General features: G+C 43.3%; 1 protein-coding gene across 8 annotated transcripts in view; it reads left to right on the top strand.

Annotated features, from left to right (window-relative positions):
- ADGRF5 (adhesion G protein-coupled receptor F5) overlaps positions 1–26286 on the top strand; it is a 100881-nt gene that overhangs the window by 36896 nt on the left and 37699 nt on the right. For all 8 annotated transcript variants that reach the window (XM_055330277.1, XM_055330274.1, XM_055330276.1 and 5 more), the window contains 4 exons: positions 8461–8586; positions 13970–14024; positions 24002–24172; positions 26002–26178. In XM_055330277.1, coding sequence (XP_055186252.1) covers positions 8485–8586; positions 13970–14024; positions 24002–24172; positions 26002–26178 — 505 coding nt within the window. In that variant the 5' untranslated portion in view covers positions 8461–8484. The remainder of the gene's footprint in view (positions 1–8460; positions 8587–13969; positions 14025–24001; positions 24173–26001; positions 26179–26286) is intronic.

Below are 26286 nucleotides of genomic sequence, written 5' to 3'. Positions count from 1 at the left end.
TGTACAAACAAATGTTCTTCTGTAATCTGATCGTCCTGAGCCACCCTGACACAATGCTGCAGTAGGACCTTATTTCAAGGCAAGGGAAAATTAAATAGAAAAAATTTTCAAGGCAGTCCTTTAATTGGCATTGTGTTTCGTGTTCGTGTTAAATAAATATTTAGCTTCTAGTTCTGCATGTGCGAGAGATGAATCATCTCATTAAATAATGTCAGCAAAGATAAGTCTTATCACCTCTGCAGTTGAAAATACAGATCTGTGAGGGCAGACTCTTAAAGTTATACTTGAGGATTTTTAATCTGTATTTCTACAGTTTGGGAGGGAGTTTACTGATGATACCCTGTTGCTGCATGGAGATGAGCAAAGAGTAATAATCCCAGCAAAATTTGCAATGGAAGTCCTTCCTCCTGAAATGTGGTATTACCATTTGGCATCTACAATCAAAAGGATCTGCTTTGAATTATTCTCCAGTAGTAGAATGATGTAATGTATGATTATATTATTTCCAGTCTCTCGCCTACTATATATTTTTTAAGATTTTATTTATTCATGAGAGACACAGAGACAGGCAGAGACATAGGCAGAGGGAGAAGCAGGCTCCCTGCAGAGAACCCGATGTGGAACTCAATCCCAGGAGCCCAGGATCACGACCTGAGCCCAAGGCAGACATTCAACCACTGAGCCACCCAGGCGTCCCTCTCGCCTACTATTTTGATCAGAAGTACATGTTTAAAAATAGCTATGTGAACATGTAATCTGTGTCCTAGAACATGCAAAGCAGGGAATAGAGAGACAGGCCAGTGACTTTTTTAACTTGTCTAGTTAGCCAGTCACAGGCCAAGCATTAGTAAGAGGCATGGCTTCCCTTGATACAGTTCTCGTATGCAATAGAATTAGTTCCTTTCTTAAAAAGAAAGTCACACATGTAACATCACTACTATGTGTGACAGTAGAGCCAAGCAGGTTACATATGGGAAAAATCTCCACTGTCTCTTCCCAAATGTCTTGGCTCAATCATCTTCTTTGATAGGACCTCTGGTTGTTGGAACTCTGTGGGCCTCAGTCCTAGAATGTCATCTCTACTGTCTCTACTGTCTTCCTAATCAATCTCACCACTCCTATGGTTGCAAGTACCCTGCCTGCCCCGGTTCCTGCTCACCTCAGCAGCCCTCCCATATCCAGCCCCTGGTTCCTTTTGGTATTCTAGGCACTCTGGCCCATTTGCCAATCCTTGAATGTTCCATGCATTTTTCTACCTCAGGACCTTTGCACATGATCTTCTTTCTGCCTGGAACCCTCACGTTCCTCTCCCTCTGAACTCTCTTTTGTTTTCAGTTAATTGCAACTCACACTTCAGATTTCAGTTCAATTAAGCACTTCCTCCAGGATATCTTCCACAGATCCCCAGAACTAGGTCATGCCCCTCTGTTAATTAGACTTTACTAGACAGTTCAGCACGATGGCTCAAAAGATGGGCTCTGAATGAAGTTAGATTTCTCTGATTCACATTCTGGCTCTGGCAGTTACTAGCTGTGCGACTTGGGGCAAAATATTTAACCATTCTGCGGCTCAATCTATTTGATAGCATGCTGTTCATTAAATATCATACTAAAACCCCTGCACTGGAATTGCTGTGAGGATTAGAAGATTTAAACAGTAAATGCTCAGCTCGGTGCCTGGCACATAGTAAGTGCTCAATAACAGAGTAGTGTTCTGATTATTCTCCTTGGTCACACTTTCACAGTCATAGTGAAACAATGAATTGTGTACCTGATTCTTCAGTGATGCTCATCTATGCCATTAGACTCTAAGCTCCACGGAGACAGGGATCATTCCTTGGTTTCCTGTCTCTTTCCCTGCACCTAGCAGAGCGCCTGGCACTTAGCAGGATTTAATCAACGCTTGTGCAGTGAATGAATACAGAAATGGATACATGGTAAGGGAATAAATAGAATTGCTCCATAATATACTTAGAACAATAAATATAACACAAGGAGGAAGGTTAAGGGCCTAGATTAAGTGGGTGGCAGAGGAAGTAGAGACTATTTATAGCTGGACAGATCAACAAACTCCAGCCTGGAGGCCACCTTTTGTCTTGTCATTGAAGGATGGATAGAATTTGAATATGTGGTGATTATCCGGAGTCCCAGGAGCAGGGAAAGATGGAGATTACCAAATCAAGTAAATGGCAGGATTATTTTGGTTTTGCCAAGCATTGAAAATAGTTTGACGGTAATAACTGCCTCTCCCCACTGCCAAGATTAATTCTCAAAGATTTTTTTTTTTGCATCTTTAGTTTTGCATGAACACTGGAAAATCTCTTACACCATTTTCAATTATGGAAAATCAACCACCTTGATTTGAAATGATGAAATGCTGAAAAATCAACCATCTTGAAAATCTAATCGATGCTTATTAAAGATGCTTGCTCTGGAATATAAAATCCCAGCCATGGAAGGCCTGGAGTATCAAAGAAAACAATTGCTTCTATTCTAAAAGCAATGAGGGCTGAACAGGGAATACTGTGTGAGAAGGCACTTCCAGAAAATGAATCTCGTATCCATGTAGACAGAAGCCATTGTAGTGATGCCAGTGAGAGGCAATGAAGACCTGAACCATATAGTAAGTCAGAGGTGGGTGGAATAAATATAAGAGAGAGTTATGGTTAGGCTCAGAAGGCAAAGTGAGGTTACCTTGCCTTTGAAATAAACATGAGAATTTTTAGGGTCTTTGAACATTCATGGGACTTCAGAGGCCAACTCCCATACTGAGTGAAGTCAACTCTCTGTCTTTGCTGATAATACAGTTGAGACCCTGAAAGATAAAGGGACTTGCCCCAGATCACACAAGTGGTTAGTGGCAGAGTGAGGCTAGAACTCATAGTCCCAGTTGACTGATCAAGTATCCATACAGAGAAAGTTTCCCATTTATTCCTGTCAATATTCCACCAGGAAGGCCTTGTAACCCAAATGGTACATCTCCCCCAAAGGAATTGACTGCTTAGCTTATAATTTTGTCACTATTGTGTGTCAGCTCTGTGGCCTTGGTGAGTTACTCCTTCTTCTAACTTTCCATTTCTACCTCTGAAAAGTAGAGAACATTGAATGGTACCACAGGATCATCAAGGGGATTAAATGACATGATCCTTGGAAAAAGCTTAGCATTGTATACCTGGAACACAGACTGGGTGGTTTCACAGTTTAGAGAAATCTATTTTGTCACAGTTCTACAGGTGAGAATCAGAGATCAGCATATCAGCAGGGGTGATTTCTTCAGAGGCCTCTCTCTTGGGTTGGTAGATGGTCATCTTCCTCTGGAATTTTTGCATGGTCCTTCTTCGGCATCTGTTTGAGTCCTAATCTCCTTTTCCTAGAAGGCCACTAATCATACTGGATGAGGGCCCATGGTAATGACCTCATTTTAACTTAATTACCTGTTTAAAAACTATGTCTTCAAATAAGGTCACATTCTGAGGAACTGGGGTTAGACTTCAAGGTATCAATTTTGGAGGGACACAACTCGACCCATAACAAATTCCAGCGATGACCAGGCCCTTTTGTGCTTTGTGGGCACGATCTCTAATGCCTGCAGCAAATGCTGCAGGATGGGTGCTGTGATCCTTGTCATTCATATCAGCAAACTGAGGCTTGGTGGGGTGAAATGTCTCACCTGTGGTTACTGAGTGGTGGAGCTGGAATCAGAACACAAGCCTGTTCTGCTAAAGCTGCTGCTCTTTCCACTCTAGTCTACTACAGGAATGAGGGAATCACCTGAGCTCTACTGCCACCAAATTCTCTTTCCAAGCCACAGCAAAAATAGCTCTGCCTTCTTTGGTGCCAGTAATTATTTGGGAGAACAATGCCCTCCTGAGGACCATGGCCAAGCCTACGTCACAGTGGTTGGGCAAGCTGCTCAAGGGAACTTCCACGGAGGGCTCAGGGGACGGCTAAACCTTACCTTTGGGCTCCTTTTTTGTTCCCTCTGCTTATGCTGTTCTTCTTTACCTGAGGTTCTCTTTTCTTTCTCCATTTCATGTTAAAGCATCACCCATCCTTCAGAGTCTGGCCACTCCCAAATTCACCCTGCTTTGCCCCCATCCTCAGTTTCAGGCTGGCTTATCACTTGCACACTGCAGCTTACTTGGGGGTGGATCTGGCTCTGTTAGTTACTAGTTGTGTGTCCTGAGCAAAGTCTGCAACCTCTCAGGGCCTTCATTTTCTCATCTATGAATTAGGATAAAAATACCTACCACACAGTATCATTGTGAGAAGCAAACTAAGTGAGCTAACATATTTACTGCACTCAGCACTGTGCTTGGTACATAGTAGACATTCAGTACATAGTGGTTTTTACTTTGACGTTTTTCAATCTATGTTTGGTGCCTTCCCAATGAAACTGAGAGCTTCCTGGGGGCAAGGACCATGACTCATGTCAATTTGTGTTGGCAGAGCACAATTTGGGGGCTGCAGAAAACACTGTATTTGTCAGCACATAAGTGTGCAACATATTTGATACTAGATAAGACATAAAATACAATCTCAAGTAACAGACTTGTCTATTGGATTGTATCAAAAACTATTGGGTAGGGGGTGCCTGAGTTTGATTTTGGCTCAGGTCATGATCTCAGGGTTGTGAGATCGAGCCCCGTGTTGGGCTCCATGCTGAACATTGAGCCTGGTTAAGATTCTCTCCCTCTCCCTCTCCCCCCCCCAAAAAAAAAAACAAACAAGCTATGAGGTGGAACACTTCGGAGCCCACACTTCCATTAATCCATTCATTCATTCACCATTGACTGATTGCTTCCTAAATGCATCCCCTTGAGCTTCGGGTTCTACATGGTTTCTTTAGCGGAGAAAGCTATAGGCCAGTGATGGAAGGTACCAGAGTGCAGTGCAGGTGAATGTGAAAAGAGCAATAGATTGTTGAACATACAGATCTGCAGACCTCAAACCTCCCTATGCATCAGAAACAGCTCAGATGGATGCAGAATATTGACTCCCAACCCCCAGAAGTTCTAATTCAATTGGCCTATGGTGATTTTAAAACAACATATAAGCAAATGAAAAAAAAAGAAAAGAAACTCCTCAGCTGATGGTTCTGATGTACAGCCAGGGATAAGAACCACTGAAGGAGATGATGCACAAACACTCCAGGGAAATTTTTCTCTAGGCAATGCTAAGGGGAGGGACTGTGTGCTGGGCTAGGGTAGGGAGTAGAGCCCTGGGCTGGAGGCAGGAGGACGCACCAGTTGAGAGACTGAGCAAGTGTGCGTTCACATTGTCACCCCGCCTTCCTCTTCCTCAAGAGGATCCAGAAGAGTATCCAGGCGAGGGTCCCAAGGGGAGAGGGGCTAAGGAAACCAGAGAGCATGAAAAGGCAGAGCTGTGTAGAGCTTAGGAAATTAATCCTTTCCAGAATGAACCTCACTGTTGCCCTACTCAGATGGAGCTGGCAATCACAACTTGATGATGACATTGGGGGATCAGACCTCACAGATGTGGCTATTTTGTGACCATGTTTCTAACCTTGCAAAGGCACCCAAGCCCACTTGCTTCCCCTCTACCCCAAAGTCTGGGCAGGTCGGGGCTGATGAAGGTTTTCCAGGAAAGCAGTTGATTTTAAGCACTGGTGGTTCCTAAGATGTGGGAGAACAGGTCCTTGGTCCATTTCAGTCGGTCTCGCAGTGGCAGTTCCTGACACAAAATCACTCCTCAAGACAACGTCATTATGGGACTGCTTCAAGGAAGCCAGACCCCCATCCTGCAAATAAATGCAGTGCTGCTGGGAATCCTGAGGACTTATTCCTGGCATATGATGTCAGGACGCTTGATTTCCCTCTCCTCGTATTCTAACTTCACAGACAGGAAAATAGGGCCAGAGAAGATCCGGAAGTGGCCCATCACCCCAGGGTTTGTGCTGAGCATGAGATCATATTTCCCAGCTTTTTCTAAGACACAGCCAGCTCATTCATGTTGCTGAGTTTTAATAGACAGTATCCAGGATTTAGGACTTAAAAAGAGAAAGAAATTGAGAACGACAGGAGATAATTTTCTTTCCTCGCTGCCTGTTTGCCTCTGTGCTTCTTGGCTATTGTTGGCCATTTCATCCAGGAATGTAGAGTGCATATGAACTTCTAGGGGATTTGCAATCAAAGGGACTCTCCTGAATATATAGTGCCTTGATTCTGGGGTTCTACTCCCTGCCTTTAATTGGATGAATTTAGATTTTTTTTTTCACCATTAGCCAAGTTAAACTGCCTCCACTGGCTTCCTCACAGCTGTGAGCCGGAGGGTTAATGAAAGATTATTGATATAGGTAAAGGAATTTTGTCTTCAGGTATCCAACAAAATGTAGGAACATCAAAAGAATTGATCTTCGGCTGGTATCTTGGCCAGGCCCAAACCAAACTGGTTGTCAAATATTTTTAATATTACCTTTCTGTCAACAAGGTGGCATTCTTCGGTCAAGTGGAGAAACCAACCTTCACCCTAACTGTACAAGAGATGACTATGTACCTGTTCCCGTTCAGAGAAAGTTCCCTTCCCCACAGCAGGGTCCCTTCTACACCGCTATTGACTTGTGAGTTTGTTGTCACTGAATAGGTCAACAAAGAGAAGAGTGTTAATTTAATCAAGAACTGTCCCTAGGGAGGCTGGGGAAAGATGGGGCCAGTGGGTAGTATTGGCCAGTGGCCTATACAAAAGGGCCAGACATGACCATTTGGGGATATTATAATTCTTACTATTTCTGACCACAAGGCCAACAGTGGGAAATGCTGGAAAGGATATGGAGTCAGCTCTAGACCCTCTAACACCTGGGTTCCTTCCTGGCTGTCACTTGTCAAAGGAAGTTCATTAACCATTCAGCTACTATGTCTCATCCTCTTGACTCACTACCTCTATCTGGAACCAGGTAGTAGAGTGCACTAAAGTGGACCTGAACAGGTTAAATTGCCCCCTTTGTACTCAATTCGTCCCAGGAGCAGTTGTTATCACCAGGCTCAGTCTGCTTAGTACTCACAAAAGCCTGTTCCCTTTGAACAAAGAACTGGTTGCTATGATTGCCCTACAGCAGATGCATCTGGTTGAGATATCTATTCTCGTAACCTAAATTGCAAAGCGTTTTCTGAAAGTCATTGAGTTGCAGAATTTTAAAAATGTATTTGATTGCCAGATCTGCAAATTGGGTCAGTTTTCCAGGGCCTTATGCTTCTCTCTTTTCCACTGGGGAAGAGGAAAAGGAGGCAGCCGGCAACTGGTGATTGAAACACAATTCCCCCTGGCATGTAAGTCTTGGCTACCATCTGTGCATTATCCTGGCCATGGTCCCCTGGCTCACCCCGCACTGCCTGGGCCAAGGCCTGCCCTTCCTGATGGCCGCCCTCTGGACTCCACTAATGACCAGCCTGCACACCTTTGGCTCTTCATGGCTTTAATCATCTAAGTCTCAGGAGAGTCTGTGAGAAAATTAGAGGAGGTATAACTATCCTCATTTCATAGGTGGGGAGTATCATACTCAGTGAAGATAAGTGACTTACCCAAGGATACACAGTTTACGGTGATCTTGGATCTTAATCTGTATCTTTTGGCCTCTTGATGTAGTGCTCTTTTTCACAAAAATACATGGACATAAAAAAGTGAGGAAAGGAATATGTACAAAGTGGTTTGTCTGGGTCCCCAGACCCTCAAGGGTTGGGATGATGCAATCTGATACTTGACTTTTTAAATGCAGCAATGATTAATCCAGTCACCAAAAACTTCACCTTAATCACCAGCATTATAAAGATGTAGGTATCAGAAATCACCAGCATCTTATCAGTGCATTAGATGGGACATATTATATGAATATTCTATGTTATGCACCGTAGTTCTATAAAAGACTGTAAAATACAACCTATATTTTTATGACTAAGTCCAGGAGTTTTCATACTAATGGGTCGTAGTCCATCAATATGCATCAGGAGGTCAATTTAATGGGTTGCTACCAAAATTAAAAGGAAAGATAGGGCAAGATAGGTTAAGATTGAATTGAAAATATGAGTGCATTGTATGTAGCAAAGGTAGGTATTGTACTCTGGATCCTTTTGTTCATTTATTATGTGTACTGGATCACGATGTTTGAAGTATTTCTTGCTCTGTAGCTTTTCCTCTTTTTCCTGCATTGTACCTTCCCCTCTTTCTCCTTTCTCTTTCATTCTGTCTCTCCTTCTCCATGTATATATAGGAAAGGTACCCAAACATCTGCTATCTTTGTCCTCTGTACAGGGCCTTTCCCAACCCTCATCCTTCCTGACCATATTGTCAGTCTCCGGCCTGGAGGAGAGAATATTCTCTAAAGTTGATATTTTGATGCTCCCTCTGTCCTCCTCCTTTTGCCATGTGACCTTCTAAACAGGGTTTACTGGTTCTATGTTTGATAAACAAATTCTTCTGTCTCTAAACTGTCATATTTACATTTCAGGCAAAGCAACTCAATCCTAAAGAAATGAAATCCCCAAGGAGAACCACATTGTGCTTCATGCTTATTGTGATTTATTTTTCCCAAGCTACATTGAACTTGAATTTAGAATCTATTGTTCATCCTTTGGTGAGTACACCCATGTCTGCTATATTTTTCCTTGTCAGATTTTTCTGATTTCCTGGGAATGTCAGAGACGGAAATTGCTTTAGAAATTTTTTTAGGGCCTTTGAGAAAATGTTGCAAATGTGGGGGTGGAGTGGTGAACATAAATGGATGTCAGTGTGTCTACTTTGCTATAACTTACCATACTCTGGCATCAGTGGTGGTCGAGGGAACATCCTTCAGCCCCTTTCCTTAACTAAATGGCAGCTTGTTCAAATAAATAGGAGAGAAATATTATACTTCCTGTGAATTTGCAGGGTCAGTGTGGAGCTCTAGTTACTCAGACCTGTAGCGGGAAAGCCCAAGCATGAGATGATCTGAGCAGTGGGGTCAGCTGTACCTCTGCTCCAGTTTCCTACCATTCATGGCCATAGCTTTGCCCTCCTGCTATTCCAGCTTGGTCCTCAATGTAGTGGCCCTAACAAAGCTCCTCCATCCATCTGGGGGATGCATAGGCTGGTCAGGGGATATGTCAGTGACTTTCCAAGGCTGCTGACAGAGTTCACACTCCATCTCACGGAAACTCCCACCACCACCCCAAAGGGTCCCACTTTTGCTCTCTACATCTGCCTTTGAAATATGGTATCTTCATACAACCCAAAGGCATAAGATACCCCTCACTGGAGAGATGAACTTGAACCTGCCTCATCAGCTTATACTGCCCTAAGCTGCCACTCAGTTCCCTTCTACTATTTTATTTTATTTTTAAAAATATTTTCTTTAAATTCAATTTGCCAACATCATCTATCATTTTAAATGCAACTTGAGTTGATGAGCTTTTAAAAATTATTGTGGTAAACATGCATACAATTTACGGTCTCAACCATTTTTAAGTGTATAGTTTGTTAGTGTTAAAGAGAGCTACATTACCATGCAACCAGGCTGCAGGACTTTTCACTTTGCGAAACTGAAAATCTATACCTATTCAACAACAGCTTCCCATCCTCACCTTCCCCCAGCTCCTAGCAACCGCTATTTTACTTTCTATGACCTCAACTACTTTAAGTACCTCATGTAAGTGGAATCCTAAAGTATTTGCCTTTACGTGACTAACCTACTTCACTTAGCATAATGCCCTAAAAATTTACCTCTGTTGTAATAGGCGTGCGAATTTCCTTCCTTTCTTAAGTTCAAATAATGATCCATTGTACGCACATCCCACATTTTGTTTATCATGTATCCATTCATGGATGCTTGGGTTGCTTTCATTTCTAGGCTATTCTGGATAACATGGCTATGAGCATGCATGGGTGCAAATATGAGGGGATGGGCTTTAAAAGGGCGATAATGGAGCCTCTCAAACTTCAGTGTGTGCCTTAACCCATCTGCACACCTTACTAAGATACAGATTTCAGCTTAGGAAGTCTGGGGTGTGGCCTAGATGTGGCATTTCTGACAAATCACCCTTGTTCCTGCTCCAGTGACTGCATTTTGAAGAGCAAGGATGTAGACTCTCAACCTCAACCTCATGGCTGAATCTGAATCCCAGCTCTGGTTAGCTTTGGAAATTTCAAGTTTCTTCATCTCCTTGAACCTGTCTCCTCTACATAATATGAGAAAAAATAGTATCTCCTTCACTGGTTTATCGTGAGGATTAGAAAGTCTCATGCATGGACATGTATGTCCTTGGCACAGTGGCTAGTGTACGGCAAGCCCTTCAGATTTGTTGGTTATTTGTCCTACACTAGTACAAATAAACCCAGGTTAGTATGCCTTTGTGAGGAGACATTCTGATCGTTGCTGAGACAATTGATCTAACCAGAAGCAAAGTTGTTAAATCGGGGATTCCAGGTCAAGAAAAAAAGAGAACTGAATGACAGTACGTTGGTGAGGAGGAGTGAGGTTTGGCGACCTCTGGGGGCCTTTGGTGATTACCTTGTTTGTCATCCTTCTCCCTGGGATTATGTTTTCTGCCCATAACACGCCACCTCTCAATCCTGATTGTTCACGTCCTCTTTAGGCCATCTCTTCCCTCCATACACAATTATTTGAAAGTCATCATGCCCAAAAGGTGGGGCATTTCCTGGAATTGGTGACCTTGTGTCTTCTGGCTGAGACTTGGCCATCAGGAAATCCTCTTTGGACAGAGATGGCCATTGTCCTCAGATGCTCATCTGGGTACCTCTACATGGACGAGCAGAGGGAGGCCTCCTGGAGGTTCTGTTTTCTTGTCTGAAATAACTATTTCATCTGGCAAGATCCATGCTCCCCTGCGAGTTCTCCTCAGCACCCAACATTTGAGAGAAAAGTTAAGTGCCAGAGTCACAAAGGTCCCTGAACTGGGGTCACATGAGAACTAAGGAGGGCAAGGATAGCCCTTAGTGACCCCAGGCTGGCTGCAAAACACAGACACACACCGCTGCCAAAACTCTACAAGCATCTGGTATGCCTCAGAACATTACTTCCCATAATGTAAGAAACTGAGTCTTAGGATGAGTGAATGACTTTTCCAACTACAAAGAAGAAGAGGTGGTGGGATTCAGTGCTGGGTGGGACTCTAGGATTTGCCTTGTTGAAATCCAGGCCCCATGTCCTGGCAAACCCTTTCTTTGTACCTCCTCAAAGTTGGGAGGGCCAAGGATATTCACCACCACCACCACCACCACCACCAGGGGGGCTCCCCTGAGACTTTATTTGCTTTCAGTGTCTTTCCTCCATTTGTCCCAATGATTGCCCAGCTTAAAATAAAAAGTAGGTAATTCTCACAAGAAATTGTGTATCCTCAATGGACAACAGAAGTAGTAGATGACAGAGCTGCAGGGCAGCACTTTGCAGTCATGTCCCCTGACACTTCCGGATATCACCATCAGGATGCAGAAAGTAGTTAAAAAGTAGTGTTTCTCAAAAAAGATGGCCTCATGTTAAAAAGGCAGGTTTTGTCCCCATATCCCGGCCCTGCTAAGTTGGATTGGGAGAGCTGAGGAAAGTGATCTTATGGTCCCAGATGGAAATCCCATGTACGAGGGAAATGACTGCACTTTGATTTTTAACCTTAATTCTTTAGTCCTTCTGGAGAATGGAGAAAATGAAATCTAGACCTTGGAGAGCTTCCCAACAGTGACTGCCAGTGGTCACCTTCTCCTAGGCTGAGTCCCCTAATCACAGCCCATGAAGCGTGGACCAAGAACACTTTCTGGTGGTTCCTCCTTCCCTGCCCTCAGGCCCCAGGGAGGATGGAGGCAGGAAAGCAGCAGAAGACCCTTGCCTTCTGCCTAGGCACAGAGCCAAAGCCAGCTGACTCCAGGGGAAGCTGGAGGAACCATCTCTATGCGTTAACTTTGCTCCTTTTTGCTTCTCATGCATTTAAGTGGGGCTAAAATAGGCCCACTGCAAATAAAATAGCAACTGGGCTTCTGAAATTCCAATTGCCATGCATCATTCCTCTCTTTGTTACTTCAAGAACATTTATGAACACCGGGTACACACCCCCTCTACAGATCCTCATGGATGTTAATACTGTCATCAAAAAGAAGGAAGGCATAGGAGGAGGCAACAGAGAGACAGAAAGGGTACTGAGTAAGAGACTGGGTCACGGAGGCCAACCACAGTTTCCTGGGGTATCTCCTGATAAGATCACTTAGTTGCCTGTATGGACAAATGCAGGCTCCAGAGTCAGGCTGGCTGAGTTTGAGTCCTGGGTCTGCCCTTAAAGGCTGCATGAGCTTAGGCAAGTCCTTTGACCTCTTTGTAACTGTGCTTTCTCATAAGTGACATGTGGGTAATAATAGTATTGATGTCTTAGATGGTCATGAGGATTAAATACCAAAGCACACATCAAGTACGTAGCAGTACCTGGCACAAGGGTGTTGGATACATCTCAGGAATTATTTTTTTAAATTTCGTTCTGATGAGAGATAACTAGAAACTAATGGTAGACCCCACAGATGGTAGAAGGAGCTCTGTCTTGGGTGGTATTCATAGGTATGTGGAGTTCATGGTAAAGGACACAGCCCAGAAGGTAGGGCTATCTGGCTCTTCTATTGAGCCTTGAAGGGAGTTTGGATTGGGAAGCACATCCTAGTAGGGATGAGCTAGGGAGCCCAGGTCAGGTCAAGGTGTGGTTACCAGCTGCAGAATTGGCAATGATCCCAACAGCAAAGCCAATCAAAGTTAGTTCTTTATTTCATTTTATTTTTAAAGATTTATTTATTTATTCAGAGAGAGAGAGAGAGAGAGAGAGGCAGAGACACAGGCAGAAGGAGAAGCAGGCTCCACGCAGGAAGCCCAACGTGGGACTCAATCCCAGGTCTCCAGGATCACACCCTGGGCTGAAGGCGGCGCTAAACTGCTGCGCCACCAGGGCTGCCCTCAAAGTTAGTTCTTAAATAAAGAAGCTGCATGATTCCAGGAGAAGAGCTTTATAGAGTTGAAGTAAATGGCAGTGTGTAGACAAAGGGGTTCCTGTGAATGGTGCCCCTAGAACAGTGTGATGCCTGGTCCCCAAATAGCACTTACCATGTCACCACACTATTCTCAGTGCTTTACGTTTGTTAATCATTTGATCCTTATGACAACCTCATGAGGTAGGCTGTTTTTATCCCTATATTATAGATGACTCCTGAAACACAGAGAGGTTAAATAACTTGCCCAAGGTCACACAGTCATTTTATAGCAGAGCTAAGATTTGACTCAATGTCCGCAGATTCCTTGCTCTTAACTATTATACTATACAATACAATTCAACTGTATTAGGGGCTATGTGTCACATGGCTGTTCATTTAATTCTTATAATAGTTCTACAAGGCCAGTAATATTATTGTTCCATTTTACCTAAAAGAAAACTTTGGCTCAGCAAGAAGTTCCTCAAGATCACACAGCTGGTAAGTGGCACAGCCTTGTACCCAGGGAGTCTGACTCTAGAGCCAGCTCTCCCAGGCCCTGCCACAGGAAGTGACATCCAGGAGAAAAAGGACCAAAGGAGGATAAAATGGTTTCTCAGCATGAATCATCTAAACAGCCCTAATACAGCAGGAAGATTGGGGTGGGGACAGTCTGAGTGCTGAGGAGAGGTCGTGAGACTTGTCTAAGAGGTCGCTGGAATGACTCAGCCTAAGGGAGAGAGCACAAATGAAGATCACCATAATTTATATTTCTTGACCTGACTCAAACTGCAGAAACTCGCAGAAACTCAAATCTGGTGATCTGTTCCGCTCCTGGGTCTAAAGGGTGATCTATAAAAAGTGAACAGCAGCTCACATTAAAGAGTACCTGCCATCCACAGGGCACAAAATGCTCACTGGGACCCGCGGCCCTAAGCTCCGCTCGTTTGGGGGGCATGTGAGCAGAAAGCTATGGAGAAAAGACATCTCTACCACTAACTGACAGGTTTCCTAAAATGTCCTTTCAGATTCTCCATGAACATGAACTAACAGAGAAGGAGCCACTAAGGGAAAAACGAGCAGGTATGTAAACTCTTTGCTGAGCAGTCTTTTCTAGCAAGTCCGATCACATGACATTTGCTATAGCTTTTCAAACCCTGTGATCCACATAATCTAGTCTCCAAGCCCATCAGGGTTTAATTTCCAGCAGTTATTATGAAGGGAACTCCATTCCCTACTCTCCCTACTGACATTGAATGGATCTTAGCAACATGTTATAAGCTCCTCACTTCCTCCCTCACTGCTCTCCTGAGATCCTGAAGAGTCTGTTCCCAAGGGCTCTCTCCTTTGTTCCCTACTTCCTCATGGTAACCTCTGAAGAGCACCTATCTGATTCCATTACTTCCCTGCATAAAATATTTCATGGACTCCCAACTGCCTTGGAAAGAAAATCCAATCACCTGTTCAAGTCTTATCAGACCCCATGTGCTTTTCCCCCTTGTTCTTCGGTTTTCTTTCACATGGTCGCTGTCCCACCTACCACCCCACTTTGTGGTCTGGGGGACTCCAACCTAAGTCTCCGCTCACGTGGGCCCGTGCCATGTCAGGCTTTCCATTGATTCTCCAGACAGGGAGGGGCTGCTTCACTGTGTTCCCACTGCTCTTGTTACATCCCCATAGCACAAGATTTGTCCCAATGCACTGCAATGATTTTACTTCCTGTTTGTCATCCCCAGGAGACATGAGTTCTTCTGAGCCCTCTTTATCTCTATAGCCTGGCATTGAGCCCAGCTTTTTAGTAAATGAGTGAACAGATGAAGAGAGTGTATGTCCCTGTCACAGAAACCCCTTGGTGAGTTGAGGATACTTGCCTATCGCTAAAAGCCCGCTGCCTTAGTGTCTGTACTGACTGTGGAGAAGATAGAACTTCTTAACACTGAGGATTATGATTGAATCATGTCCAAATGTGCTGTGGCTTGGTCTTTTCAGTCTTGGGTTCTAAAAGAATCAAGAAGCTGACCCTAAGAGAGTCAAGAAGAGTCAAGGTGAGCAGGCTTTCCCTGAGGCCAGAGTAAAGGTGTTTCTGTGAGAGCTCCTTCCAGGGCAGCATCCCGATCCAACTTTGCCAATTGCTTGAAATGACAATTTGATCATATTTTATTAAGGTGTCAAAATGTTTGTTGGGAAGTCATACTCTCATTTTCTCTTCTTTTGCCTTTCTTTTCTGTTTTCATATCCTTATAGAGCCTCACTCCCCCTCCTCTTCTTCCCTGAAGCTGTCTGAAGCACATAGACCACACTTTCCATGCTTTTCAATAAGCATCATTACATCTACTCCAGCCCTGAGTCCCCCTGCACCCTATGACAGGAACAGAGCTGGAGATGTTCCCGTTCAGTATTTTGAAAGACTTTTCTGCTTAAAGTCAAACTATCTGTGGGTGAGTTCTGGCTCCAGGTTTCTTCCAGGCTCTTCCAGGGCTCTGGCTGCCAGCTTCCTCAGGGACAGTTGGTGACCATACGGTTGTAAAATGTAATGTCTTTCTGTACTTCCGGGCCCAGCTGCTTCTGACCCACGGTGACATCATGAGAGGTTAGCCTTCAGGGAGGAAACCATTTCTACATCTAAGGATTTGACATTCCAAAATTTTCCAGATGTGCTTTCATTAAAAACAATCACGACGATGATAAATGACCATAAAAACATGTTTTTCCATTTATTATACATGATCCTCTATGCTCTTAGGCCTCTAGAGTCATTTTGGAAGTGTTAATGACTCAACCCCTCATCTGCAGAAGATGGATTGGCCTTGGTACTTTTACAAAGTCACCAAAGTAAGAAATGACCATGGAAAGACCAGGCGCTAGAGCACAGATAAGTTACATCAGACAACACCGTTCTCCAGGAAACCTATGAAAGAAACCAGCAGGAAAGTTACATCCCGCAGATGCCTCACGGAGGGGTCTGTGTTCCGTTTGGTGTGTTAGTTAAGTGAGAAGATAGGATTCAGTTTTTATTTTCAAGGCGGTATCCTCTTGCACATAGACGTTCCTTCCCCCTTTCTGGGTATGAAATACCAGAAAGGTACAAACAAAGTTCCCAAGAGAAAGAGGATCCTCAAAAGGAATGTCCTTTTGAGATACTGGATTGGCTTTTTAGGGTTTGGGATAGAATCATCTTTAAAAGTAGGATCTACATGCACATTTGTGCTCAGAGCACTATGGACTTCTTCCTAGGTGACTTTGGTCAGTTATATAGCTTCACTGGGCCCTTGATACACAGACACACATGTACAAATATATGTATATGTATGTGTATTAATATATATCACATACATATCACACACACAAACACATACATACGCATACAAATATATATGTTATTACTTTATAGGGTTGTTGAGAAGATCAAATATTATGTCCATATTATTTAAATGTTATTAGGGTTATCTAGGGGTTTATTTGTGGGTTTTTTTTTTCATTAAAAACAAATATTTATTTATAAAAATAATATTGCATTTGAAAGAGCCTGAAATATCCCTGGTACAGAGAAAATCCCATAAAATCACTGAAGGCAGGAGGAGAGATGCCATGAGATAAAAGTTGGTGTTTTTGGAAAACTATTTCAGAACTCTATTAGGGAAGAGAAGTCTACACAAAAACCCAGGAGCCAGAGGCCAGAATAAGGGTGGATCTGCCAGTTGGAGCACAGAGGTTTCTGGGGAGCAGAGGGAAAGAATAATGCATCCAGAGTTATGTCCTGATTACACTAGGAAGTAGTCTCTAGATCACCTGACAGACTGGCACAGGGAAGGGAAGGATGGAAATGATCTGAAGTGAAAAGTAGGCAGATGGTTGTGGCCGCATGAATTAGTCGCAGAAGTCAGTGCTAGGGAGAGCAGTGAGAAGGCCCAGCACCATGGAAAATCACTGGCCCTGGCCCCTCGAGGAAAATAGGAAAGGAGAAAAGGGAACACGTGTGAAAGATACTACGAGAAGCAGATCAAAAGGACTTGGAGACAGATCTGACATGGGATGAAGGGCAGCCAGTGAGGGTGTCTGGGGGTACGGAGGCCAGAGGTAAAACCCGGAGCTGGAATAGAAATCTTATCTTGGAGGCTTGCCAATAAGCTCCAAATTTAATCTTACGGTTCATCTTCCGAGGGGAGTAAGAGTAGAAGTTTCTTATTGGTTAGATGTAACACAAACGTGTTCTCAGCGTCACTTTGTGAAGTTCTCCAGGCCAGGTTTCTGAGCTTCATTGGGAATGTTCTTGGGCCCTGGGCTGAAACCTCCTCACGTGTTCTTCTTTGGCTTCAAAAGGAACAACTGTTAGCAGATACAATTTTGAGAAAGATCCATCACCCTGTGCTGGAGATGCTTACATTTTAGTACATACCTAGTGAGAACATTGAATTATTGGCTGCCAGCGTGGGAATCTCCATCTTTCTGCGACCTAGCAGCCCCAGGGTGCACTTGCCCTTTTTTACTGCGTCCAGGAAATGCTGTGCATTCTCCAGGTTGAGGAACAGACCTGGGATTTTTTTTTTTTGTGGCCCTAATCTTTCTTATGATAACATGTGGCATTTAGTGCATTAAGCAGGTGGAAGGTGGTGGCAGAGTAAGATCTCAAGATGGAGATGCTCTTGGCCTGGTGTCTGAGCTTGGTTTTAGGGTTGACCTTCCATGTGTTGGGACTGCTTTCTTCTTTTAATTTCTAATTAGTGTTGTGTGTCTGTTTTAACTCTCTCAAAGGCAAGACCTGATTGGAATAGCACTAGCATTTCTTGACCCACCTGCAGATTTCTGCATGTCCTACAATCATCACATTTACTATAATTAATATTATTATTTCTACCTGCTGTTTCAGCCTGGTTTACTGCCACATAATTTGCCAGGGGTCTTCATGCCAACTCCTTGGCAGCAATTCTGCAGAAAAAACATTACCCTTATACTGATGGCAAAGTATGGCTTACAGAGATTAAATGGCCTGCCCAGGAAAGAAGGTACTTCACCCCACCTCTTTCTGTCTCTAACGTCCATGCTCATAGTGCAGAGTTCTAGTTTTCAACATGTTTCTGGCTCTTGCTCATGAGATTCCATTCCATGATTATTAGAGCAGCTTTGTAAGGTAAGGAGTAAGGAGTATTGTCTTCATCTTAGTGGGAAAAGAATTTTACATGGGATTGACTTTGATGACTAGGGTATAAGACAAACTAGCAGAATTGATTAATTTCTCCAGACTTGACAGTCAAGTGTTCTATGACACGCAATGCTGTCCACCCTCCCCTCCATCCACACCTGCCAGCGAGCCATAACCTGTGTTTCTGGTGGTTTTCTCCTGTGTGAACAAACCTTTCTAAAACCTAAAGGGAGAACAGGATCCTTTGACTATCTGCTGACAGTGATATAGTAGGATATAGGTGCTGTTGCCAAATTGCTACCTACTAGTATTAATATTTACCTGCTACAAAGCTGAGAGTGAGAAACAGCAGAGCCAAATCTTTGGGGATAAAGAAGCATTGTCCCTTTTGGTCAAGAGAAAAAAAATCACATCAACTCATTTCTCTCTTGGAATCAGCAGGCTTCATTCTTTGGCAGGTGGGAGATTAATTTACCCATAAGCGTAGGCTCCAGCTTCTGAGAAGCCATGATTCCTATTAGAGTTGCCAGGCAAAAATAGTATTGTTTGCTTAAACAGCTATGATTAAGACCCAGAACCACTTGTTGGAGTTTGTGGCCAACTTTCCAGAAATGTCTCTTTAAGATAAGTACTGTGTGGTGGGCAGCGATTTCTGGGAAAGGAGAGGGGAAATCCTGGTTGGTCTGTGTCTCTGGGCCTGCTGACAGGCCTCCATCTGTGACACCGATGACACCTGGGATGTCCTACCTTCACTTGGGGCATCAGTGAATCAGAAAAGTTCAGGCAAACAACACGAGGCCACAGAAGCCCGAGAAAAAGCAAACATGTTAAACTCTCTGGAATCAGATGGTCCAGAGGCTGCAGAGGAGGAGCACATAGGGCCTCTAAAGGACCTTCTATAGAGAGGTGGGAAGACTGTCCTCTGTTCCTCCTGAGTCCCGTAGCCTGGAACAGGACCAGGAACATCACTCTCCTCCGCTCCGAAGTCCTCAGATTTGGGAGAGGCCAGAGGAGCAGGAATTGGGATTTTTAACTCAGATCGTGGGTGGGCCTGCCTGGGGGCTGCGAGTGCGAGTGGTCCCATCCACAGGCAGGTCAAGCTGACAGCTGAGCAGCTGAGCTACTTTTCTTTAAAGTCAGGCACTTGCCCTGGGGCCTTACAGGGACACAAGGCCGGGTGGCAGCTCCATGTGTCTTGCCTGTGGGGCCGTGACACAAGAGGAGAAGGAATGACTCAGATCAGGAGGGGCATTTTCTTGCTGTTTTCCAGATGAGCCGTGGAAATCACTGTCTCATGGCTTTTGTGCTTATTTTCTCTTCCTGGGGAGAGTAGTCCCCGAATATCCATGTGACAGTTCCTTGTTTCAATTGCATCTTTGCTCAATGTTTACTGCTTTACAAAGGTCCTTTCTAACCATTCTCCAAAAAAAGCACACTACCCTCATTTTGCCTTCCGCTGTTGTTTTATCCTGCTGTATTTTCCCCATGCCCTTCAGAACTACCCGACAGTGAAGTTTCAACTTACTTTTACCTCCTACATGAGGCTAGAAGATTCATGGAAGTAGAACTTTGCCTCTTTTATTTACCCCATGTCCCTAGCACAATGCCTGAAAAAGAGGCACTCCATAAATAGTAAACTTACTATGAATCAATAAATCTTTAAATTAAGGCACAAATGAATAAACCTAGCAAGGCTTAATGTCAAAATCCATGAGTGCCAATGACAAGGGGTCACAATACATTCTTCCTTAGTGCGGATTTCTTTTCTTTACTTTTTTTTAAAGATTTTTTATTTATTTATTCATGAGAGACACAGAGAGAGAGAGGCAGAGACACAGGCAGAGGGAGAAGCAGGCTCCTGGCAGGGAGCCTGATGTGGGACTTGATCCCAGGACCCCTGGGATCACGATCTGAGCCAAAGGCAGATGCTCAAGCACCAAGCCACTGAAGTACCCTCCTCAGTGTGGATTTATAAGACATTTATTATGCTGAAACAAATAGAATAAAGTTTAAGATAATTCCTCCATGTATTAATATTTTTGCCCTTGAATATGCTTCTATTTTAAAATTTACTTTAAGAATTCCACACTAGTACTAAAGACATGTTTAATAATAATGCCTTGTTTTTTTTTTTTCTTTTTATGGTACAATGGTTTACAAGGGGTTTACAAAATGATCACCTTCATTATCTTCTTCCATTGGAACTGTGGCAGGGAATGGTTAAAGTAACATGGTCAGGAAAATGTGGTTTCAAATCCCAGTTTTGATGTTTGCCATTCATGTGCCTTCAACCCATTAAACCTCAGTTTTATCATTTCCAAATTGGTGTATACATACTCTCCTCATGATTCCGGAACCTACCGGGCAGTGAATAAATGGCAGCTACTATTATGATTATTGCTGTTATTATGAGCATTTGTGATCCATCTGTTATGACTGAAGAGCTGAACAAATATGCTTGGAGACCCCTAACTATTTGCCCCCATAGGAGCAGCAGCAAAAGGCATCTAGAAAAAAAAGGCAAAAAAAAAAAGAAACAAACAATAAAAAAAAAAGCCACACATCCAAAAACAAAAACAACCCCCCCCCCAAAAAAAACCCCACAAGTTTAGGTGTTTAAGTGCTAATATTGGCTCTCCAGGATTATCTTCTTGGTTTTCTCATTTGAATTAAAACATTAAATCCCAAGCCTGCGTGATCACCAAAATCACTAGCAGGAATTGAAAAAAAAAAATTTGAGATTTCTAGGCCTAATTCATAAAGATTTCACTCTGGCTCACCTGGGCTGAGGCTCCAAAGTATCCGTGTGTGTTGCACTCTCTAGGTATACATAATCATCAATCAAATGTGCGGACCACTGGAATAGATGACTTCCAAGGGCACGCCTATAGCCTTCTGAATTATTATGATGTTGTTGAAACTGTTTTGAAGAATTGACTATTTTTGTGCTGAAGATATTCCTTCTCTAGAGGACATCCCCCATCCTTACCGATCTCTAGGGAGAAGTGTCACTCAGGTGGAAGGTTATTCTGAAACTTGTATAGAAGTTGAAGAACATTAAAGGCAGATGAGGGGAAGAGAATGTTGGAAGCTGGTGCTTTCATTTTAGTTGCACAAATCCCATAGAAGAGAATTTGCTAAAGGCACAGGAACTTTCCTCTTAGTATGTTAAGCTTTTGGCTCAGCTCCCTGTAAGATCTCACTGGAAGGACTGCCTTGGTTTCAGTGGGGAATGATGCATCCATGAATCACCATGTGCTTTCCAGACACACACTTGTTCTGCAATTATGTCTGAAAATAACTCAGAGAGGTGGGCTCAAGGATGAGCAGTTAGGAATGGTGCTCGGGCAGGCACTGATGCCATGCCAGGGTCAGACTCTGGGATGCAACAATGAGGTTGATGAAGTGGGGTATGTGGGATTGTTATTGACTCCACTCTCCCAAAAAGCCCTGCTGTCTAGGATATCCTGTTTAGATTCATGGGAGGAGATAGACTGCCTACGGTGAAGAGAATCCTGGAACTAAATACACTGGAGGGTATAAACATTGCTGCATTACTTTTCAGGAAAAAGAATGTGCTCCAAGGCAGACCTTGTAAATCTCATGCGGCCGCCCTCCTTGCAAATGTTCCCAGAGGGCAACGTATCCTGTCTAGAGTTAGGATCACACAAATTAAGGTTAACAGTTCTTCTGGGAAGCTTGTTTTCATCACAGAACCATTGAAGAATCAGAAAGAAAACAGGAAATTAGAGGCATCACCATGGTATAATGACAGACCGTGCTTCTGCATTGGATTTTAAAAGTCACTTTGTTCTACTTGTAATTACATTTTTATAGGTAGGAAACATACCTTAAAATATATTCTCACCTTTAAAAAAGTTGGCAAAGACTCTTTTTCACAGTTTGAGCTAATTACAGCAAGTCGAATGATGGATGTCAAAATGAAATAATTCTCAGAAAGGTTGATGAATAAAAGCAACTTTCTAAGACATAGTTTACCACTATAAGTAAACAGATATTTCAGCTTCTACAACAAAAATTTATTCATTGGTGTTTCCCATAATAAACTTACTCTATTTTAGTGCTTCAAATCAATATTCCTTGAGAAATTTTAAACAAATCTAGCAATGTTGTGGGAAAATTCTTTGCCCTTTTAGAAAACATACCTAGAATTTTAACTTATGGCAAAATATACATCATACTTCCAGCTTTGGGTTAAATTTTAAAGTAATTGTTTTGCAAGTATTCACTAACCTTTTCCTTATTTGGCTGATAAGATAGAAAAAGCCACAACTTGTCTTCTCAATGCATCTGTGTAAAAAATTCTCCTAGCTTTTGAAGGCTCATCATGAGCTACAAAACTAGCCCTTGGCCTCTGCTCCTGTAATATATTTCAGCCAAAAATGAGCCAAAGATTCTGGCAGTGACAGGGAGGTGAATCTGTGGCTATCTCAGAGTCATAATTTTAACAAGAAATGATTGGGCACACATTTATTATGTGGTGAGCTCCATGCCAGATGGAGTAAAATCATGAGAAGTGGAAGAAATAGTCCCTGCCCTTGAGAAGCTTACAACTAGTGAACCACACATGATGTGATACAGGAAACTATGAAAAAAAACCACTCTGGTATATATATTGCCTGGCTTGCCTGTGGTTGCTGTGTGCTGGACAGCAAATGCATCTAGAATGCCAGAGAGTCATTCAGTCTGGAGACAACTTGGAAAGGTGATGAAGAGCTGGAGATATCTTTTATTTTACATTCTAATCTGTGAATTTTGCTTTCATTGAGTACCTATCATGTTCTGGACACCAGGGACACACAGTAAGAACTAAGAGCCCATGCTGTGTGCGTAGGCAAAGAGCAAAGGGAATTAACTGAATGACTTCTCCCAGAGGTCTGCCAGCCATGTTCAAATCTCAAAATACTTGAATGTCAAGTGAATGGTGTTGGAAACATGCTGACTCATTCTTCTGAGTCAGGACCATGGCTTTATTGTCTAGACTGTTGCCAAGGTCCCCCTGTTAGGTCTCCCTGCTTCTGTTCTTGCCCCTTCTGGTCTAGTTTCAACATTTCAACATAGCAATCCTTGACCTTGGAAACCAAAGAGGGTGAGAGGATGGAGAGGAAGGACAAGTCCTGAGCTTAGCCCGTGAATCTTTCAAATTCAGACACCATGACACTGGGACCAGACACCATGACACTGGGACCAGAAAGAGCAGTCACCTTCCTCCTTTATTTTTTTTTAAAAAGATTATTTATTTATTTATTCATGAGACACACACACACAGAGAGAGAGGCAGAGACACAGGCAGAAGGAGAAGCAGACTCTATGCAGGGAGCCTGATGTGGTACTCGATCCCAGGATCGCGGGGTCATGCCCTGAGCCAAAGGCAGATGCTCAACCACTGAGCCACCCAGGCTTCCCACCTTCCTCCTTTAAATAGTGAAGTCATGGGGTGCCTGGGTGGCACAGTCAGTTGAGTGTCCAACTCTTGGTCTTGGCTCAGGTCCTGAGATCAGGGTCATGAAACTGAGCCTCATGTCAGGCTCTGCACTCAGCATAGCCTGCTTAAAATTATCTCTCCCTCTCCCTTTGCCCCCCTCTCCTGCTTGCGCTCTCTCTCTCTCTCTCTCTCTCTCTCTCTCTCTGTCTCTCATATGAATAAATAATTCCTTGAAAACAAACAAACAAATAAATAAATAGCCAAGTCATAGAGGGAACACCATGAAGGGGGTGTTTGGTGGTGACAAGTTGACAAACTTCTTTTTCTCTAAGAAGGTTCATTAGAAATCCCTCGAGGCTGCCATGTCCAGCATCCACATAGTCCTGTCATTGCCTTGAAATGCTGGGCTGCCTGCCACATTCTCTCTTTGCCATCCATGGTGAGTTCTCATGGTTTCCTGTGCTTTCCTTCCAGTTGCCTCAAGCAGCCCAGTACCTGCAGAGTATACTGTTGATGTGGAGATCAGTTTTGAAAATGCCTCCTTACTGGAGCCTAACAGAGCTTATGTGAACAGCCTCAGTTTCCCAATTCCAGGGAACAGCACTGACCTGGGCACCAACATTTTAAGCATTGAGGTGACAACAGGTGAGTCAAAGACCCATTGCTTCAGAATGGAGAGTTGGACATATCAGGGGAACGGCTGTCTGAGCTCCTTACTAGTAGAGTAGGTTGTTGTACTTAGGAGGCAAGTGAAATAAGCCAAAAAGCCCTGAGGTATGGATTTTATGACTTCACATCCTTCCAGAATGAAGCTCCTATTGGCAAATTCTGCAGCCAGGGTCCTTATGTCAAGTGGTGGCCACATGTTTGCTTGGTGGTTTGTGTATTGGTTGTCACAAAATACATCCCAAGATACTGCCCAGTCTTTCATGAGAAACTCCTGGGTGCCATGCCTCTGGGTAATCAGTGGGTACAGCAAGGACTGGTTCAGGTATTAATAAGTGGCAAGTTTCCTTCATTCTGGCATCATAGGTCAGGAAATAGAAACCAGGTATACACCCGGATTGGAAGCAAGACATAATCTAGAAACCTCCAGGCTATGAGATTGGGCCTTCTGGTTACTGCTTTCTCTCTGAAGTTATGCCAGCTGTCCTAGTTCTCAAGCACCACGACCTGGGAAGCTTGTCTTAAACAAAGTTCCTGCCTTGCTAGCACTGAGAGATACTGGATTTTATGATGTTCAAATGGAGGCAAGAACAAAATTCTTGTTTTTAAATTTTTTTTTGATTTCTCATATTTTAAGTAGTCCATCAATATCATCTATGCGTTCCAATTTTTTAATTTTTCATATGTACTAGCAGAACCTGAAATGGCCACTTCATAGCTCCCTTTGGATGCCACTTCCTGTCAATGCTGAAGCACGAAACTGCATCAATGTCCACAGATTCATTAGAGCTTGAGCATCCTTCTTATTTCAGGAACAATGATTTGATGGCTTTCCTTTGGGTAGTCACTCTGTGGGCCTTCGCCTAGGAGCTGATCCTTAGAACAGACAGCTCCTAGTGATATGGCATTAATTGAGTTTTAAAAATAAATTCAAAGCGCTCTGTTTTCAGAGCATAATGTCCCCAGTGGAATCAGAAACTGTTTGGGTTGTTCACATTTGATTAGAAAGGTAAAAGGCACAATTGTATTTGTATTCTGTATTTGTTATCTATTGCTGTTTAACAAATTACCCCAGAAGTTAGCATCTTAAAACAACAAACATTTACTGTATCATACGGTTTATGAGGGCCAGGAATTCAGGAGGACCTTAGCTGGGTGGCTCTGGCTCAGATTGTATGAGGTTGTAGTCAAGCTGTCAACCAGAGTAGCAGTCCTCTGAAAGCTCAACTCTGGCTGGAAATCCACTTTGAAGCCCATTTATGTGGTTGTTGGCAGGAGGTTTTTGTACCTCACAAGGTCAGCCTCTCCATGACACGTCCTCATGCAATTGGGCAGCTGGCTACCCCATAGCAAGTGATGAGAGAGAGAGGGAGAGAGAGAGAGATCACAGAGGAAAGCCACAGTGTCTTTTACATCATAATATAAGAAATGATATGTCATCATTTCCACCATATTCTGTGGGCACACAGACCTAACCTAGTACAGTATGAGAAGGAGTTACAAAAAGGTGTCAGTATTCAGAAATAGGATGCTCAGGGCCCATCCTTGAAACTAGCTACCATACACTGTATGTCCAGGAATATGTTTTTCATGTTATCATTGTAGGCATCATCCCCTGAGGTAGTCAGAGCAGTCATCCTTTACATGGTGATGCATAATGGGAATCACATGAATCTCATGTAATACTCTTGAACTTCCCAGAGGGCAATATGGAGTCAAGTCAGGATATTCTACAAGTATAAATACTTGTCTATAAATATAAAGGTGGTGACCATCCTCTCTCTCCTCACCATTCTGGCTAATGCTAGTCTGCAGACCTGCTGGAAATGAAATCTGGTGCTCCTGTGAGGCGGGCTATAGGTGGCCTCAGGAAAAGTGCCTCCACAATCCCACTTGTCAAGAGCATGACAGCTCCCTTGCGGGGCATCGTTGCAGTTGCCTGAAAGGACTACCTCCCAAGGGACCTTTTTGCCAGCTCCAGGGAGGTAAGTAACTGTTCATTAAATGTTTCTTTGCTGATTTGCCATTTGATACCAACTCAAGCAAATGTTTCTCCGTCCTGTGTGTATTCACATGCTAACACGAGATTTTGA

This window comes from Nyctereutes procyonoides, unplaced genomic scaffold, assembly GCF_905146905.1.
Source record: "Nyctereutes procyonoides isolate TBG_1078 unplaced genomic scaffold, NYPRO_anot_genome, whole genome shotgun sequence".
NCBI lineage: Eukaryota > Metazoa > Chordata > Mammalia > Carnivora > Canidae > Nyctereutes > Nyctereutes procyonoides.
The sequence above is the reverse complement of the archived record's forward strand: the minus strand, read 5'-3'. Positions and strand labels throughout refer to the sequence as shown.